At 42.3% G+C, this 21,113-nt stretch overlaps 1 protein-coding gene across 1 annotated transcript; it reads right to left on the bottom strand.

Annotated features, from left to right (window-relative positions):
* Positions 1-4,338: 4,338 nt before the first annotated feature.
* LOC141129757 (odorant receptor 131-2-like) lies at positions 4,339-5,214 on the bottom strand. The gene has a single exon (XM_073617842.1). The coding sequence runs from the start codon at positions 5,212-5,214 to the stop codon at positions 4,339-4,341; it is 876 nt and encodes a 291-aa protein (XP_073473943.1).
* Positions 5,215-21,113: the final 15,899 nt, after the last annotated feature.

Here is a 21,113-nt window from a genome sequence, read left to right as displayed (position 1 = left end):
CATCCACAGCCTGCATGCTCGTGAAAGGCGTCGTGGTTTAGTGACGTCATCCCCTCCCGCCTGGACACTTCTCTGCATCTCACACCTCGTGTTGACGATCGGCTCTACAGCGGCCAGCCGAGCACCCTCCAGCGGCACCTGAAGCACAGGACACACTGCGCAGCCTGGACGCTCCACCACAGCTGGCAAAACATCATCCAGCCGTACAAGAGAAACCGCCAGAAAGGACACAGACGGGCCAAGGGATTGACTCCACTGAGGACAGCCCCAGATCCTTGGGATATTATCCAATGCCTCCTTTTTACTTTCAAAATGTGAGTTGAATATATAATAAATTTCACTGCATATTAAATTTGTTAAAAATCTGCACCCAGAGGCGCCTCCTCTCCTTCTCTTTTCCTTCCAGTCATTTAGATTGAGCAGGCAGGCAGGTTATTCAGTTAGCTGTAGTGTAATTAATAAAAATATACAGTCAGTCTCGTATATATACTGTATATATATCCACTGTATCCAGTTTAGCTAGATCGGACTGCAGTCCGTTCCTGGTGTACTGTTTCTAATATACTTCGGGCAGGCAGGTGATTCAGTTAGCTGCAGTGTATTTATATATATATCTATATATATATATATATATATATATATATATATATATATATATATATATATACAGTCAGGTCTATAAATATTGGGACATCGACACAATTCTTATCTAATTTGGCTCTATACACCACCGCAATGGATTTGAAATGAAACGCACAAGATGTGCTTTAACTGCAGACTTTCAGCTTTAATTTGAGGGTATTTACATCCAAATCAGGTGAACGGTGTAGGAATTACAACAGTTTGTATATGTGCCTCCCACTTTTTAAGGGACCAAAAGTAATGGGACAGATTAACAATCATCCATCAAACATTTACTTTTTAATACTTGGTTGAAATCCTTTGCAGTCAATTACAGCCTGAAGTCTGGAACGCATAGACATCACCAGACGCTGAGTTTCATCCCTGGTGGTCTCTGCCAGGCCTCTACTGCAACTGTCTTCAGTTCCTGCTTGTTCTTGGGGGATTTTCCCTTCAGTCTTGTCTTCAGCAAGTGAAATGCATGCTCAGTCGGATTCAGGTCAGGTGATTGACTTGGCCATTGCATAACATTCCACTTCTTTCCCTTAAAAAACTCTTTGGTTGCTTTCGCAGTATGCTTTGGATCATTGTCCATCTGCACTGTGAAGCGCCGTCCAATGAGTTCTGAAGCATTTTGCTGCATATGAGCAGATAATATTGCCCGAAACAATTCAGAATTCATCCTGCTGCTTTTGTCAGCAGTCACATCATCAATAAATACAAGAGAACCTGTTCCATTGGCAGCCATACATGCCCATGCCATGTCACTACCACCACCATGCTTCACTGATGAGGTGGTATGCTTTGGATCATGAGCAGTTCCTTTCCTTCTCCATACTCTTCTCTTCCCATCATTCTGGTACAAGTTGATCTTGGTCTCATCTGTCCATTGGATGTTGTTCCAGAACTGTGAAGGCTTTTTTAGATGTTGTTTGGCAAACTCTAATCTGGCCTTCCTGTTTTTGAGGCTCATCAATGGTTTACATCTTGTGGTGAACCCTCTGTATTCACTCTGGTGAAGTCTTCTCTTGATTGTTGACTTTGACACACATACACTTACCTCCTGGAGAGTGTTCTTGATCTGGCCAACTGTTGTGAAGGGTGTTTTCTTCACCAGGGAAAGAATTCTTCGATCATCCACCACAGTTGTTTTCCGTGGTCTTCCGGGTCTTTTGGTGTTGCTGAGCTCACCGGTGCATTCTTTCTTTTTAAGGATGTTCCAAACAGTTGATTTGGCCACACCTAATGTTTTTGCTATCTCTCTGATGGGTTTGTTTTGTTTTTTCAGCCTAATGATGGTTTGCTTCACTGATAGTGACAGCTCTTTGGATCTCATATTGAGAGTTGACAGCAACAGATTCTAAATGTAAATAGCACACTTGAAATGAACTCTGGACCTTTTAGCTGCTGCTTGTAAATGGGATAATGAGGGAATAACACACACCTGGCCATAGAAAAGCTGAGCAGCCAATTGTCCCATTACTTTTGGTCTCTTAAAAAGTGGAAGGCACATATACAAACTGTTGTAATTCCTACACCATTCACCTGATTTGGATGTAAATACCCTCAAATTAAAGCTGAAAGTCTGCAGTTAAGGCACATCTTGTTCATCTCATTTCAAATCCATTGTGGTGGTGTATAGAGCCAAAAAGATTAGAATTATGTCGATGTCACAATATTTATGGACCTGACTGTATATACAGTCAGTCTCATATATATATATATATCAACTGTATCCAGTTTAGCTAGATCTGACTGTAGTCCGTTCCTGGCGTACTGTTTCTTGTTGGTCTCGGTCAAAAAAAGCTCTTATAACTACATTGTAAACTGCTTGTTCACCATCCTAGTAAACCATGTGTCCCATGTGACACCCCAAAATATTGGACAGATGGTCACTAGCTACAAGGAGACCTCCCTCTCTCAACCATTTGACTGGCCAATTCCCGTGGTATGGTGTCATGGATTCAAGACATTCTTTAGTCTCAGTCAAAAAAAAAGTAATTCTCATATCTGTGGGGTGGTGTCTTGCATCCAAGCCACTCGTTGGTCTCAGTCAACAAAAAGCTCTCATAACTACATTGTAAACTGCTTGTTTACCTTGTAAACCATGTGCCCCATGTGACAACCCAAAGTAAAGGTAGAAAAAATAGGTGCAAAAATAATTTTAGAGCACCAAATCAAAATAATAGGACAAACAAACACATAAGGTCCATAGTGGTGAAAGGAAAATGTCCAGTTTTTTCTACCTTTACTTGGGGGTGTCACATGGGGAACATGGTTTACTAGGATGGTGAATAAATGGTTTACAATGTAGTTATGAGAGCTTTTTTTTTACTGAGACCAACAAGTGGCTTGGATGCAAGACAACACCCTACTGTAATAGGTCAGTCAAATTGCTTAGTAGGTTACAATGGAGATATGAGAATTATCTTTTTTTGACTGAGACCAACAAGTGGCTTGGATGCATGACACCAAACCACGATAATTGGCCAGTCAAATCGCCCAGTAGTTTATAATGGAGATATGAGAATTACTTTTTTTTGACTGAGACCAAAGAGTGGCTTGAACCCATGACACCATACCATGGTAATTGGCCAGTCAAACTGTTTGAGAGAGGGAGGTCTCCTTGTAGATAGTGACCATCTATCTGATACTCCTATATTATAGGGATAGGCTAAAAAAGATTAGCAGATTAGTACTATTGGGGTATCCTGGCACCTTTTGCTCTCCTACAGAATCAATATGCTTTCCATCCTATAAGTATATTCACATACACTCATTTGCTTTTTCTTTCTTTTAATGATATATTTCATAATCAACAAAGGCTTATTTTTTTTTTCTCTTATTTGCCATTGGTGCGTGGGCATGCGTACCCCCATTTCTATTTTTTTAGGACAATTACTTGCCAGTTTAAGAGCGTTTGTACATTATAGTAGGTAATTTGTTTAGTTGTAATTTTTGAAGGGTTAGCAGTCTGATATTTATAATAACTGAGCATGACCTTTTATTATATAAAAGTAAAGGGAGAGAGTTACAATACAGTTCAATGCAGGAGAGTTCTGAAGACTCTGCTTACAATCTAAAAGAGAGGGCTAAGTGATACAAAAGGTAACAACTACAAGGGATGAGCTATTGGAGAATGTAAATGTTCAGATTATTGGGTAAAGACAGGCTAGGCTTTTCATGGATCACCTAAAGACAGACAGATTAGGAGATAGCTGTACAGATTTGGGTTGGGAGTTACAGAGGATGGGAGAGGCTCTGCAGAAGTCCTCGAGGAGAGCATGGGAGGAGGTGATGAGAGAGCTAGAGAGCAGGAGGTCTTGGAAGGAGTGACGTTTTGGGTGATATTTTGAGAAAAGGTTGCTGATGAAGCTGAGGACAGAGTTGTGGACAGCTTTGTATGTTGTTATTAGTACTTTGAATTTTATCCTTTGGGCGGACGGAAGCCAGTGGAGGGATTGAAAGACAGGGTTGGTAGACATTTAGCTTCTGCTTCCATATTTTGTTTCCTTCTGCTTACTCACTGGTGTTTGAGATTGTGGGATAGTGTCCAGCTTTATCTCCTTAGCTGATGATCAGAGAATGGTCCAAACTTAGAAAGGAAAGCCGTGTCAAAATTATGTGCACTATGTGCTGCACCGGTGACTAATGGTGATCAACAACATCTAGTTTTAAATTTGAGTGTGCACTTATAATAATGTGTTCTCTTTTTCACTATAATGATGGGGACTTTTTTGACCGACACAACTTGGTCATGTGCTTGCTAAACGCTTCATCTCTGATGCCATAAATTAAGGGACTGATAAGTCTAGGAAGCAACATCAATGTTAAAAAGTTAGTCAGGGGAAGCAAATAAAAGTATTGCCTGAAGAACTTTTCTGTGAATCTATAGGTAAAGGCCAACATACAAAGGAGAAGCTGGACTGCATGGAGCAAGACAGTTTTCCCAGCCTTGAAAGCAGATGTTGCTGAACCAACCTTATGAGCCACCATTATGACCTTGATGTACGTGTAGGCAATAGTGCCCCAAACGAGTAGAAAGCCGACAACCTCGGCTACTGTTCTCTGTATGGCTTGTTCTTCAGTGATGGTTAGCGATGGCCAATCGCAGATAACTTTGAGAGAAAATGCCTTTTTTTCTGCTGCAAAACAAAATGTAATAAAACTGATAATTTGGGGCACAAAGCCCACAACCCACATGGCCACCATAGCCACTCTTGACCTTTGTACATTACATAGTTCAGCATACCTTAATGGGTGGCAAATGGCAGCATAACGTTCCAAAGACATGACCGCCAAGTTGTATGGAGTCACTCTAAATGAGCAGGTGCATATGCTGATGACCAAGAAACAGATTGGTAGAGGCCAATATAAATAATGTGTTGATCCAAAATAAAGGAGAAACGCAAGAATAATGTATATCAAATCATTTACCAGCATGTGAATGAACAAGATGTAGCGGGAGTTCTCTCTAACGCGAGGAGTGGTGAAGAAGACCTTCAGTATGATACTCATAAAGTAAACGAAAATGCCAAACAGGAAGACAATAGGGACCAAGAGAACTGCCCGCGTTATTTCATAGAATGTCATGTTTTTCAAAGTCTCATTGGAGATGGCATTTTGGGTAGAGTTAAACATTTCCAAGGGAAGAAGTTATATTTAAGAGTCTGTCAAGAATAAAAAATAAAATCATAAAAAGAATAAAAATCACTTAATTTTATTCCCATGTGTTTGCCTAGCAATAAAATATTACACAGACCATTCCACATCAGTGAGTACCTCAGGGCAGCTTACACTCTAATGTCATAGTGTCAGAGGGAGAAACAGTGCCCCGTCATTGGTGTCAATGGAAGAAATAGTGCCCCAGTGTTTGTATCATTAGTAGGAATAATGCACCAGTGTTGATGTTAGTGGAAGAAATAGTGCTCCACTGTTGGTGTCAGTGGAAGAAGCAGTGGGGTTTATTTACTAAAGTTGGAAAGTGCAAATTCAGTCTCACTTCTGCATAGAAACCAATAAGCTTCTACGTTTTATTGCCAAGGCTTAATTGAACCAGCTGAGGTTAGAAGCTGATTTTTCTGCAGAAGTAAAGCCCTATACACACCATTCGATTTTCTGCAGATTTTTGTCTTCAGATTTACCAAAACCATGTAGTGCAAGGGCCTGCCTGATTGCATATAAATTGAAACTGTTTGACCTCATATTATATGGTTTTGGTAAATCTGAAGACAAAAATCTGCAGAAAATCTGATAGTGTGTATAGGGCTTAAGACTGATTTTTTACTCTTCAGCTTTAGTAAATAAACCCCCATTGCCTCATCATTGGTGTCAATGGCAGAAATAGTGTGCTGATGTCAGTGGGAGGAACAGTGCTCCAGCACTGGTGTCAATGGAAGAAATGCATCATTGGTGTCAGTGAGAAAAATAGTGCCCCAGTGTTGACGTCAGTGGGAGGAATAGTGCCCAACCATTGGTGTCAATTGGAGAAATAGTGCTCCATAATTGGTGTTAGTGGGAAAAATAGTTTTTTTATTGCCGATGCCAATGTGAGAAATAGTGACCCAGCGTCAGTGGGAGGAAAGGTACCACATTCTTGGTTTTAGTGGATGAGGTTATTACCCCATCGTTAGTGTCAGTGGGAGGAATATTGTCTCATCGGTGGTGCCAGTGGGATCCAGAAAGTTGCCAGCAATAGTGATCAGTTGAACTTTATTTTATTTATTACAGGTACTAATATAGTGCCATCAATTTATGCAGCACTTTACATATGTATTGTATATTCACATCAGTCCCTGCCCTCAAGGAGCTAAGGTCCCTTACTGACATTCATACATACAACACATACTAGGGCCAATTTGAACAGGAACCAATTAACCTACCAGCCTGTCTCCGGAGTGTGCGTGAAAACCCACACAGGCACAGGGAGAAGATGCAAACTCCAGGCAGGTAGTGGTTGGGATTCTAACCGATGACCTTAGTGCTGCTAGATGGAAGTGCTAACCACTTATCCAACTTACCTTTGTGTTGGACCTATGTACCAAAGTGTCCTTCTACTAACAAAATGATGTCATGGCTGAAACTATGTAAACACCGGAGGGCAGGGGATCACTGCACACAAATGCCCCTACAGTGCATTGCAGGGTGCTAGAACATTTTATGTTCCAGTGCCCGGCGTCTGCTGCCAATCTGCATAAAGTGACAAAAGCATGCGAACAGAAATCCTTGCATGCATGACCTTCTCCCATCCTCTGAGGACCAGACAAGATTTTATAAGGTAGTCAAACTTCTATTGGTTTTCCTATGGATTTGTAAGGTTATCCACTACATTAAAAGATCAACAAGGAGACCTGGCAACTGGAACCAAGTCCAGGAAAAGTTGGGATTTCCACATAACCTCAGGTGCCTATATTTCTGGTTTTATTGGTCACTTGAATGAGTATGACTTATCCAATCTGCAGTGAATCTTAGGCCTAGTACACATGGGCCGATTGTCGGCCAGCATTCGGCCCGTGTGTATGTAAGACGCTTCTGTTGAAGGCTCATGACCAATAAAGGTCTGCCGACTGGCTCCCGATCAGAGCTCTCAGCTCTAGAAGGGAATTTCTGCCTCAAAGCTGTACTGGCTTGCACTCTGGAGCTCCCTTAGGAAGATGGAGTTAAAAAAATAATTAAGTAGGAAACAAAGCTAGTTATAAACTCACTAATGCTGCTATATTAATGTTCTGTTTAAAAGTTTTGTAGTTACAAAGTATTCCAAAGTATTGGCATGGTTGTACATATAAAGCTGAACTCCAGACAAACAGCCAAATGCGAAAAAAAAAAAAAAAATACATATTTGAAAGCTGTATTACCTGATAGTAGGGCTGCAACTAACGATTATTTTCATAATCGATTAGTTGGCCGATTATTGTTTTGATTAATCGGGTAATAACCTTAAAAAAAATTGTGTTGTATAATTTAGTTAATACGTAAAGTTTTTTAAAAAAAGGCAATTTATTCTTAAATATCTCTATGCAGTGGTAAATATAAATAACCAACTATATGGTTAGGGAGCAAAATCTCTAATCCACTCTGAGAATAACAGACAGAAGAGATATACTGTATACACTATTAGAGAAGAGATATACTGTATATACTATTAGAGGAGAGATATCCTGTATATACTATTAGAGGAGATATACTGTATATACTATTAGAGGAGATATACTGTATATACTATTAGAGGAGATATACTGTATATACTATTAGAGGAGATATACTGTATATACTATTAGAGAAGATATACTGTATATACAATTAGAGGAGAGATATACTGTATATACTATTAGAGAAGAGATATACTGTATATACTATTAGAGAAGAGATATACTGTATATACTATTAAAGGGTGAATCTGGTAAATATCATCAGACTCAGAGATCAAATTTTTTTATTTAAAAAAAACAAACAAACAATGTCTTCCTTCAAAAAAAAAAAAAAATGTCATTTTAAGAACGTTCGTTCGATTTTCTAATCGTTAGTGGGGTCAAATCGACGTTCATTTTCAACCACAGTGATGGGAAAATTTGGAAATAATAGAAAACTTCTTGGTCAAAAGAATTTTCAGACAGTGTATGTGATTTTTGTTCAGAAATTACATTAATTTTAAAAACAGAGTGTTAAAAACAAGTGAAAATTTCAAACAACATTCTTTCATTCAGCGAATGTACAAAGATTTTACGTCTGAATATTCTCATCTGAAAATTGATCGGTGTGGCCGGCATAAGGCTCGGTACACACCTATGCAGTTTGCTTTTGATCCGTTTCTGCAGTGCTTTTTGCTGTGCGTTTTGATTTTTGCGCACATGATTTTGCTGCGATTTGCGTTTTTTGCATTTTTTTTTGGTCAGTTTGTTGTTGGGCAGATTAAAAAACACAAATCGCTGCAAAAACGCATTACATGCTTTTCTGCAGCTTCTCCATTGATGTATATTGAACCAAAAAAAGCACCGTTTTGCTTTAAAAAAAAATCCCTGACCCTTTCCAAATACGCAGCGGCTGAAAAAAGCATCGATGTGAACATGTCCCATAGGAGACCATGTAAATGAACTGTAGTGCATTTCTGCAAAAAGCACCAAAAAACACATAGATACAGTATGAACCAGGTCTAAGACGTTTAATAACATAATGGGGTTAAAAAAACTAAAATTAGCCCTTTATAGTACAAAAAAAAGCAAATAATCACTACTGTAAGGGGTTCATTATTTTACTGTAGAACTGTGAAAGTAATATTTGCAGTAGCAATTATTTGCTCTTTTTGTACTATAAAGGGCTCATTTTAGTTTTTTTTAACCCCATTATGTTACTGGCTGATTAATTGATTATGAAAGTAGTAATCGATTAATTTCATAATTGATTAGTTGTCGATTAATCGATTGGTTGTTTCAGCCCTACCTGATAGGTTGCATTTTTTGTCCATCCAGTCCTGAGCTTTACATAGGGCAGGAGACTGGCTTTTTTCTCTGAAATTTTTGTTTGCATACACATACATGTTTTAATGGGGGTGTGTTAAGGGGGTGACAGAGGTGCTTTACGATTTTTTTAAATATTTTTTATTTATTTTATATAACTTACTTTTTTATATTTTTTAATATTTGTTTTCTTTATTTAACTTTATTGCTATCATGAGAGGGCTAACAAGCAGGTGATAGGTTCTCTTTATGGAGACTTTAGGGCTTTTAGAATGTCTCCCCTGCCCTCCAATGCAGCTAATCAAGCCCAAATTAGAGCCCCATAACAGCGATCCAGAGCCGCCCAGATCTCTTTTATCTGAAAGTCTTTCCCAGGCTGTAAGCTTGCTTTAACCTCGTGTTTACTATGCCATTTATATAAACGTACATTGGTAGACGGGGGTTAACTAATCGCTGTCGGCACTATGCACATATACAGTAATATATACTTAAAATTTCCTGTGATTTTTTTACTCCTCTGATTGGAGTCCTCCTCAAGGTTATCTATGAAAACTGTGGCACTGCGCACATGCAAAAAAAAAAAAAGTTCTACAAATAAATTTGCGAATCTCTCCATCATGAACTGGTATGCCTTAGACTCTGTACTAAATGCATTTCTAAGGCTCTTTGTACTTCACATAGGAAGTGCAGTATTTATTACAACCTGTCATTTAAAGTTCATATGGGGAGGGGGCTGTAAAAAAAAAAAAAAATGGGGGGGGGGGGGATTTTATGTGCCTAGGTGTAACTTTATTTATTTTTTTTTTCTTTGCTTAAAGTCTCCTAACAAAAAGTCTCTGTGATGTTTTTTTTCGGTGACAGGTTCTCTTTAATGACACATCCGGGGGTCTAAAAGTCCCTGCATGTCTTACTTGTGCGCCAATGAATCTAAAGCAGTACAGATTATTTCCTGAAAAGTGAAAGGGGGACCCGGAAGTGAGGTTTTACAAGTCACTTCCAGATCAGCATGAAGACGGGGAGGAGAGCAGACGCATGTCCACTCAGCTCCCTCCCCTCTACCTGGCAACACCCGCCATGCTGGTCACCCGCAGATCAGCAAGCAGGGCCCAGGGCCAATGTGCAGGGAAGCAGCCGTTACGGGGGGGGGGGGGGGGGGGGTTGGTGGTTGGAAGCAATCCGGTGGCTGCAGAGGCAGTGGATGGGGGTTCAGATTTTTTCACCCCCCCTATTCTGGCACCCTACGGTGGCTACCTAAGCAGCTTGAGGCTTCTTGTACACTGGCTGCTTCTACACTTTAGTAGTGAGGTGAAACCTCCCTCTGTGGAATGAGGAAGAATCGCGTTCCGGATAGGAACGCTTTGACCGCTTGCAAACGCAAGACGCGGCAAAACGCACGCGTTTTTGCCGTGTTTTGCGGTTTCCTTCGAAGCCACAGTCAGGGTAGGCTAGAGTTGTCACCTCATCCCTTTAAACCCGAACATCTTTGAATTACATGGGTTCTGAGGCTAATTAAAGATAAGGCACCAAGTGAGTTTAATTACCACCTTCATCAGCCACAACCTGTCTAATTAATATGTGTTCGGATTTAAAGGGATGAGGTAGCAACCATAGGGTAGGCTAGTGTACATGTAGCCCTATGCTGGCGCCAGCCCTCATTGTAAGGGACAGGCCCTTTTTAAGAAAATCACAGTACCGTCTGCAGGTTAGAAACGTTTTTTCGCACCACCGTGAAAGAAACACAAAGACAGCAGAGCTGACACTCAATATGCAAAGACAATATTTAATTATGTGGTAATTCAATACAACCGGGAAAGCCAACAGGTCTTTTGATGTCCATGTAGAAGAAATATAATATGTTCCCTGCAAGAACTATAGTGCACAGACCAGCGTTCATACTTACAATTTACCTCTTTCATCAATACTGAAATCCACAGCATAGGATTGAGTAGAGTCAGTGCAGCTCATGGTGACCATGTCAGTATCTTCTCTGGTCTATTTATCTACCCATAATTCCCTGGGGTTTGTATTGCTGGCTGTTTGATTGAAACCCTCAGGATCTTCCCCATATTGTGCTGTGCTATGCCACCCTCCAGAGCCAACAAAACCATCATTAGCTGTTGTCCCGGGTGATGTCTTCTTCCTCGTGGGGGACTTAGAAAGTTTTACAGTTTTGTTCGAAGTCACGCATCAAATAAATGGTGCTATTAAAGAAGAAACTGATGTTGTACTGTGCACTTGCTCTGCTTTTTATTTTAGTTTGCTTCCTAAAGTGAACCTGTAGTTTGCCTGTAATACTATATGTAAACTATAACCATATACAGTGCGGGTATAGAAAAGAATCACCCCCCTTTAACCACTTCCCGTCCGCACTATAGCCGAAAGATGGCTGCAGCGCGGACTTAATATGCCGGGAGGGGATCCCTGGATGTCCTCCCGTGCTTGAGCAGCCTACTTGCCCCCCTGCAGGGTGCGCGCGGTGCACTGTGTGATCAGCGAGTCTATGAGACTCAGCTGATCACAGATCAGAGTAAGGGGTCGATCCTGACCCCTTAACACATGATCAGCTGTCAGCCAATGACAGCTGATCATGTGACGTAAACAGAGCTGGTAGCACGAGGAGAAAAAAAAAAGCCGATCACCGCCAGCTGCGATCGTGGAGAGGCTTCTGTGCCCACCAGCGTCACCTACCAGTGCTCACTAGTGCCACCTAGCAGTGCTCACAGTGTCACCCATCAGTGCCCACAGCATCACCTATCAGTGCCCACAGTGCCACCTATAAATCGCCAGTCAGTGTGTCATCACCAGTGCTGCCTATCAATACCACCTACCAGTGCCACCTACCAATGCCCATCAGTGCCACCCATCAGTGACACTCATCAGTGTCACCCACCAGTGCCACCCATCAGGGCCCATCATTGCCGTCTTATCAGTGCCCATCAGTGCCATCTTATCGGTGCCCATCAGTGTCGTCTTATCTCTGCCTGTCAGTGTCGCCTTATCTGTGCCCATCAGTGAAGCCCATCACTGTCTTTTTTTTTTTGTTTAGCAAAAAAATAAAAACCCCAGAGGTGATTAAATACCACCAAAAGAAAGCTCCATTTGTGTGAAAAAAATGATAAAAATTTCATTTGGGTACAGTGTAGCATGACTGCGCAATTGTCATTCAAAGTGTGACAGCGCTGAAAGCTGAAAATTGGTCTGGGCAGGATGGGGGTTTAAGTGCCCAGTAAGCAAGAGGTTAAAATAATCACATGTTGTTGGGCTTCATTTGGGCTTCATTTCAGGCTTTGCAGCCTGAAATGAAGACAGACACAGTTTTTGTTTTATCAAGCTGACATTCAAGTGAAAGATATAACATCAACATGCCAGAAAAAAATCAAAAACAGAATTAAAAAAGGATCACCCCATTGTGTCAGTATTTTGTTGAACCACCTTTTGCTTTAGTCTGTTGGGATATGTCTCTACTTACTTTGCACGACTGGACTTTGCAATATTTGCCCGCTCTGCTCAAGTTCAGTTAAATTGGATGGTGAGCGTTTGTGGACTACAGTCTTCAAGTTATTCCACAGATTTTCAATGGGGTAGAAAGTGGGAGTCCATGCAAAATCTAAAATCCCGGCACCTATAGACACCAGGGATCTAACACTAACCTCTCTATCCCTATAAAGGAAAAATGAGTGTAGCGCTGGTAGATTTGCGATCTACCATATGTTAGGTAAATTTAGTAACTTGTTTGTTAAATAGGTTAGGTTTGCCTCTGTTCCAGCTTGGCTGACGTTGTGTGTGTTTCCATACTGACCGGTGGGTGTCGCTGTTGTTACTGGTCAGTGTTGGAAAGGCAACGTGTCGAAGCGTATGGATGCTCTTCTGTCCCGGAGACAACTCAGTGGAGGTGGTCCTCCGAGTTGCTTTCTCTGCAAGGGTATTTATGGGACAGACGCCATATTGTGGCGTTCGTTTTACAGCCACCTGCTGGCCCTCTTGGCCGACAGGTATGCGTTAGAGAGCAATCTCGTGGGCCTCCGGAACTTCCGGCGCAGGGGTGGGCCCAGAAGCTTGTCTGGGGCCTACCACAGCAGCCGAGGAATGGTCCTGAGCTGTCTATCCAGAAGTGAAGAAGCTGGACAACCGAGGAGATCCCAGGGGAGGACTCGTCATGGAAGGATCATGCAGAGTGCTGGTCTGGAAAGGGGCCTGGTGACTCGGTTGGAGGACGTATCCTAAAAGTAACTATACAGCATAGTGTTGCCGGGTTGGCTTAAAGGTTCAAGCACTGTGATTGAAGTTCATTGCAGAAAACCAATACATCCTGTGGCAGAGGATCGTACAGGTTTATCCCAAAACAAGTCTGTGGCAGAGACTTTTGTTCGTGCTACGTACTGGCTGCTAGGCAAGTGAGAGAGGCCTATCCAGGCGAGCAAAGAGTGTGTCCCACGAGGGGAGCGCATTCTATTGTAATATTCAAATTCTACCGGGACATTTGTCAAGAACCTTACAAGAAGATATTTGAGTTTCTTCTGCGGTTTCCCTTCTGCTTCTTTCCTGGTACTTCCTTAGTAAATCATTTAATAAAGCATTGAAAACATATTCAAGTGTTGGTGCGTGTATCGTCCAGAGGTAAACTCAACAAAACCCTAGACCCGGTGCCGGTAAAACAGAGGGAAGGAGAGTGAAGGTAACAAGCCCGCTTAAACCAGCAGCTCCACCGAGAGTTAGTGCTACACGAGTATACATACCTTTTTGGAAGCCGTTCTGACCCGCTCCGACCGGATCCCACACTGAGCTGTCATCCACGGCTTCTCTGTGTAGACGGATGCAGAAGAGACGGAGGACAACGGAAGCCCCATAGTACCTCTATCCCCATAGTAACTCTATGGGTGACGTCACTTCCCATTCATTTCACCGCCGTTGTCGTCTGTGTCCTCTGCAGAGCTTCCGGCTCTGGAGATTGAGACAGAATCGGCTTCCAAAAGGTAAGTATACTCATCTTTTCTTTACAGGGATAGAGAGGTTAGTGTTAGACCCCTGGTGTCTATAGATGCAGGGATTTTAGATTTTGCATGGACTTCCACTTTCAGTTTGGGCTCTGACTACTAGGCCATGCAATGACATTCACCTTTCTCTCCTTCAACCACTATGTGGTCAGTTTTGCTGTGTGCTTTGGGTCATTGTCATGTTGGAAGGTAAACCTTCTTCCCATGGATAACTTTCTGGCCGAGGGCAGCAGATTTTCCTCAAGAATTTGATGATATTTTGTCCCATCCATTTTTCCTTCTATCCTGACAAGTTCTTCAGTACCTGCTGCAGAAAAACAACCCCATAACAGGATATTACCACCTCCATGCTTTACTGTAGGAATGATGTTATTTGGATGATGAGCTGTATTGGATTTCCGCCAGACATATCATTTGGAGTTAAGGCCAAATAATTAAATTTTAGTCTCATCTGACCATAATACCTTTTCCATGTGGCCTCAGAATCTTCAAGGTGCATTTTGGCAAAGCTCAGTGGTGACCACCAGAGGTGGGGGACTCGAGTCACATGACATGACTCGAGTCAGACTCGAGTCACCTGTTTGAGGACTTGCGACTTGCTTGACAAAATTAAATAAATGACTCGACTTGACTTGTCACTAATGATTTGCGACTTGACTTTGACTTGCGCTATTTGACTTGCAATGACTTGGCACCACCAGTGCTGTGTCTTGGCCTAGGCAAAAGCCGCCCCCCCCCCACAAAAGAAAGCTCCCCCCCGAGTCCCGGCTTCGGGGTAGATCAGTATTTTGACTTAATTTGTGACTTGACCAAAATAAATGACTTGACTTGACTTGCTTGACTTCTAGCAGGGACTCGACTTGACTTGCTTGCTTTTCGCCACAGACTCCCATCACTGGTGACTACATGTGGCCTTTCTTAAGGAGCTGCTTTTTTCTTGCAACCCTCCCACATTTGAATTTGTGATATTGTTGTCACATGCACACAATGATCATGCTTTGTCATAAATTCCTGCAACTGCTTCAGAGCTTTTGTAGGCAGGGCCGGCGCTACCACTAGGCGAATATGGCAGCCGCCTAGGGCGCAGCCAGGGTCGCTGGTTCCCTATCTCAATGCGTGACACAGTAATAGTCCTTTCAGGACGCAAGGTGCCGCCGTGCAGTCCTGTGGAGGAAGAGGAGGAGGCGCTGGGAGCTTGTCACACCCTCGATCCAACAGTTGTTGGGTCAGTGGGTGGATCCCCTGGCTCCTCCCCTTCTCCCACGCTCTGTGGATCTCCTACCATGTGCAGAGCGCGGATAATAGCCGCAGTGGTGGAGCAGCTCCCTAGAATGGATGGCTGTAGTGAAAGACATGATAAGGCAGGAGTATCGATCATTGGGGAGCCAGTCTACTGGAGTCTCAAGGTACTGTGCATGATGGTCCTGCTGACCGATACAGACAGCATCCCGTGAGATCACTCCCTGACTGAGAGCGCCCCAAACATCCCTTCTACCAGTCACCTGTGACACACACACCGCCTTAATGATATGATGCCACCTACTGTCCCCCTGTCATCATCATCATGATCCTCATCATCCTCCTGTCATCTCCTGCCCCCCCGTCAGCATCCTACCACCCCACCCCCGTCATCTTCATCCCCCCTGTCAGCTTCCTACCATCCCACCCCCGTCATCTTCATCCCCCTGTCAGCTTCCCACCACCCCACCCCCTGTCATCTTCATCCCCCTGTCAGCTTCCTATCACCCCACCCCCTCTCATCTTCATCCCCCCTGTCAGCTTCCTATCACCCCACCCCCTGTCATCTTCATCCCCCCTGTCAGCTTCCTATCACCCCACCCCCTGTCATCTTCATCCCCCCTGTCAGCTTCCTACCATCCCACCCCCATCATCTTCATCCCCCTGTCAGCTTCCCACCACCCCACCCCCTGTCATCTTCACCCCCCCCGTCAGCTTCCTGACAGGAGGGTGAAGATGATAGGGGGTGGGGTGGTGGGAAGCTGACAGGGGGGATGAAGATGACAGGGGTTGGGGTGGTAGGAAGCTGATGGGGTACAGGGGATGAAGATGACAGGGCATGGGGTGGTAGGAAACTGACAGGGGGTACAGGGAGATGAAGATGACAGGGGGTGGGGTGGTAGAAAGCTGACAGGGGGGTACAGGGGGGATGAAGATGACAGGGGGTGGGGTGGTAGGAAACTGACAGGGGGGTACAGGGGGATGAAGATGACAGGGGATGGGGTGGTAGGAAACTGACAGGGGGGTACAGGGGGATGAAGATGACAGGGGGTGGGGTGGTAGGAAGCTGACAGGGGGGATGAAGATGACAGGTGGTGGGATGGTAGGAAACTGACAGGGGGGTACAGGGGGGGTGAAGATGGCAGGGGGTGGGGTCATCTCCCCTGTACCCCCCTGTCAGTTTCCTACCACCCCACCCCCTGTCATCTTCATCCCCCCGTAGCCCCCTGTCGGTTTCCTACTACCCCACCCTCTTAAATTTATTGGTGCATGTCACATATGATGGAAGCAGGGACAATTTTTTTTTTCCAGTGACAACGCAGACAGAAGGACATTTTTCCTTCCAGTAAATCCACCAATGCAGGGACTTTTTTCTTTCAGTGACACCAAGGATGCAGGGACATTCTCTTTTTCAGTAAAACCACAGATGCAGGTGCATTTCTACTTAAATCTCTGCTCACCCATAGTGCAGTGACCTGTGTTTTAAAAAAAAAACGTAGCTGGTCTTGCCCAGGGTGCAAAATAGCCTAGCACCGGCCCTGTTTGTAGGCTTGGTAGCCTCTCAGACCAGTTTGCTCCTGGCTCTTTCATCCAGTGTGGAGCAACGTCCTGATCCAGGGAGCTGTACCAGATCCGTCCATTTCCTAATAATAGACTTCACTGTGCTTCTAGGCGTCGATAAACCGTTTGACATTTTTTTTTTGTATCCATCTCCTGACTTGTGCCTGTCCACAACTGAAATGCTCCAGGAAAGCTCTTTTCATGCTGAGCTAATCAAAATGATCACAGTTAAAGGTTATATGGCTTTATGTGCCATTGAGAAGGTGATTAGCTACACCTGATTGAGTTTACAAGTCATTTTTGGGAGGGGGGGGGGTGGTCCCTTTTCTAACTCGGTGATTCTGTTTTTGAATTTCTTACATTTTTTCTGACATGTTGGTGTTATCTCTTTCACTTGGATGTTATAGGTTGCAAGTAAATACAGCTGAATAAAACTAAAAATGTGTCTGTCCTCATTTCAGGCTGCAAAGCAACAAAATGTGATTATTTAAAAGGGGGGTGATTCTTTTCTATACTCACTGTATACTAATATAATAAGGTGTACATAAACACTAACCATGACCTTCCCTTATTTGTTCACTTTTGGTCAGTTAAATATATCATTAATCTCTTATCTACCTGGGCAACTTTTTTATACACATGATAAAATCTGCATTTTTGCTTGAAATTACTTTAAACCCACAAACAATTATATCGTTTTTGAGAGTAGACACCTCGGAGAATAAAATAGTGCCAGTCACCATTTTTTTTTCATCACATGATATTTGCGCAGCTATTTAACCACTTCCGGACCGCCGCACACCGATATACGTCGGTACTTTGAAGAAGGATATCTTTTTTATGGCAGCAGCTAGCTACCATAACCCCGGTATCCTCTTCTTCGGAGGGCGGTCTGGTTTTCCCATAATAGTGATCTCTGCGGCGGATTCGCCACGAGATCACTTTTACCGGCGGAGGGAGAGGGGCCCCACCTCCCGCCGTGCTCCGGTGCCCTCTGCTGCTTACCGGACCAAGCAGCAGCGGCAGAGGCGAGCGGATGTTATCCCTTGCTTTGTATGGAGATGAATGAGGGGAAGATGGCCCCCACCCGTCTCCATACCATTGCAGGGCTGAAGCGACGTCAAAACGTCACTTCCGCCCATAGCTCTTAAAGGGACATTTTTTTTCAAATGACAATTTTTTTTTTTTTTTTTTATTGCATTTTAGTGTCTTTTTGACCCCAGATCTCATATTTAAGAGGTCCTGTCATGCTTTTTTTCTATTACAAAGGATATTTACATTCCTTGTAATAGGAATAAAAGTGACACATTTTTTTTTTTTTTTAAAAGAACAGTGTAAAAATAAAAAATAAAAGTTAAAATAAATAAGGAAAAACAAAAAAAGTTTTAAACGCGCCCCGTCCCGACGAGCTCGCATGCAGAGGGCAAACACATACGTGACCCACATTTTTTTTTTTAAAGGGCAGTGTAAAAATCAAAAAATAAAAAGTAAAATAAATAAGAAAAAAACAAAAAAAAAATGTAAAGCCGCGAGTTCACGAGCAGAAGCGAACGCATACGCAAGTCGCGCCTACTTATGAAAACGGTGTTCAAACCACACATGTGAGGTATCGCCGCGATCGGTAGAGCAAGAGCAATAATTCTAGTCCTAGACCTCCTCTGTAACTCAAAACCTGCAACCTGTAGAATTTTTTAAACGTCGCCAATGGAGATTTTTAAGGGTAAAAGTTTGTCGCCATTCCACGAGCAGGCGCAATTTTGAAGCGTGACATGTTGGGTATTCATTTGCACGGCGTAACATTATCTTTCACAATATAAATAAAATTGGGCTAGCTTTATGGTTGTCTTATTTTTTAATTCAAAAAAGTGTATTTTTTCCCCAAAAAAGTGTGCTTGTAAGACCTCTGCGCAAATACTGTGTGACAGAAAATATTGCAACGGCCGCCATTTTATTCTCTAGGGCGTTAGAAAAAAAATGTATAATGTTTGGGGGTTCTAAGTCATTTTCTAGCAAAAACAAGTTTTAACTTGTAAACAACAAATCTCAGAAAGAGGCTCAGTCCTTAAGTGGTTAAAGCGGACCTTCAGTCATTTTTTTCATCTTTCCATCTATTAAATCTTCTGCCCTTGTTGTTGTTTTAACTTTGGATACTAAAACATTTTTTTTTCTGCCACTAAATACCTTATACAGCCAACTTCCTCTTTTTTGTCTGGTAAAAAGCTTAGGCTTATGACATCATGCACAGCTCTCTCTCTCTCTCTCTAGTGAGAGTTTGCGAGGAAGGGAGGGGGGATGAGTCATATGAGGGCCAATGAGAGCTGCAGAGATGCAGAGCTGGAGGTGTGCCTCTGTGTAAATCCAGGAAGTGAACAGGCAGCAGCTTCAGCTGCCCACAGTTGAAATGGCTGCAGCCAGACTCAGTGGAGGGAGATTCCTGCAGCATATTTGGCAAGTACAGAATCACAGTATATATAAAATAATATGCAAAGTGGTAGGAGGGAAGCTTCAGAATGGCAAAGATGTTTTTATTACAAATTATGTGAGCAGACTGCAGTTCCTCTTGCATATTTTTAGGAAAAAAATAAACTAAAATTAATTTTACTGCTATTATGTATTAAGCTAGTACAATATTATTTTTTTTGGGTAAAATACAAAAGATTGGGTTGCGTTGAGTAAAAAGATAACAAATATGTCAAAACCTAAAAATGGGCGCACCTGTGTACTCACAAAAAAATGATGATACCCAAAATTGTTTAAAAGCTTTTACAGGTTATCATTTGAGAGGTAACCATTAATTATGACCCTACAATTAGCGGTCTCACACTGACGGTCACAGCGATACCTCACATGTCTAGCACAATTTATGTTTTTATATGTGCATTTGCATTTGGGAGTGCATGGGGGTGCTTTTACATTTTTTAAAATATATTTTATTAAAAAAAAAAAAAAAGAAAAGTTTTTCTTTTAATTTTCATTCTTTGTTTAACTTTATTAGTATCAAGCAGGTGGAGCCATCAGAGGTCTCTGAGACCCACAATGTCCCCCCTGTCATCCAGTGCAGCTATTCAAGCACAGATAGTGCTTGCTTAGCTGCTTCCTTGGCAACAGTAGACTGGGAATGACATGTGTAATGTTTGGGGGTTCTAAGTAAATTTCTAGTAAATAAAAAACTGATTTTAACTTGTAAACAACAAGTTTGAAAAATAGACCTGGTCCTTAAGTCATACCTACTTTTACCTACCCCAACTTTTTGAGATGGCAATGAGGGACACCTATCAGCAAAAGTATGCAGGCATAGGACACACCCCTTGCCACGCCCCCTTAAAGGAGAATTGTACAAAAAAAACAAGATTGGTTAAACCCACAAGTGCTTTTTTTACCACTACTATTCCTTTATATTGGCTTTTGGAATTTACAAATGCAGCAATTTAGAAATCAGATGAAAAGTTTAGCACCGGAAAACACTTTTTGATAGTTAAAAAGTGCATTTTATATACAAGTATATAGATCAGACCAAAATGAGGGACAAATGAGGAGGAATGAGGGACAGAGGGACATTGCTCCAAATCAGGGACAGTCCCTCGAAATCAGGGACAGTTGGGAGCTATGCTTAAGTGGTTAAAAGAAATGGGCATCTTTAATGTTTCACTTTACACATTTAAAAAAAATCACTCCTCCCAGCTGAATGGAATTTTTTTTTTACAATATTCTTTTCATTGGTACATGTTCCCCAGGGCAGTGCCCACCCCTCCATGCTATTTTTTAAATATACCATCAGAAAATGGGCATTTTTCATTTGATAGATGCGGTTCCCATTGATTTCCATGGGGTTTGGTTTTCGGCAACTCAAACTTCTTTGGGGTTCGCTAAACACCCGCTCAAACTGAACCCAGGGCACTTCAGCTCATTCCTATCCTGTAGTTCTGTCCTAGGATAACAAACGTCCCTACACTATAAATACAGGTATTAAGTGTTGTCACCCTTGGACATGAAGTGTTTTATAAACAGAAATAGAGAAAAAAAAATAACCCTGAAAAAAAAAGAAAACGAATGCAGCCACCACATCTAAAGACTGGTGAGCTGCTATAACATTATAATGGCAAACTTCAGGCAAAACCTTTTATTTATTGCTTGTACAGCACATTTTAGCTATTCTGTAAGGAAGACATTTATAGTGGTTTTGTACACATCTTTTTTACTATGGCTGGGCGGGGGTTGCAGGGAAACACAGGAGACTTACAGAATA

The sequence above is a fragment of the Aquarana catesbeiana genome, linkage group LG02 (genome assembly GCF_042186555.1).
Source record: "Aquarana catesbeiana isolate 2022-GZ linkage group LG02, ASM4218655v1, whole genome shotgun sequence".
NCBI classification, from domain to species: domain Eukaryota; kingdom Metazoa; phylum Chordata; class Amphibia; order Anura; family Ranidae; genus Aquarana; species Aquarana catesbeiana.
The sequence above is the reverse complement of the archived record's forward strand: the minus strand, read 5'-3'. Positions and strand labels throughout refer to the sequence as shown.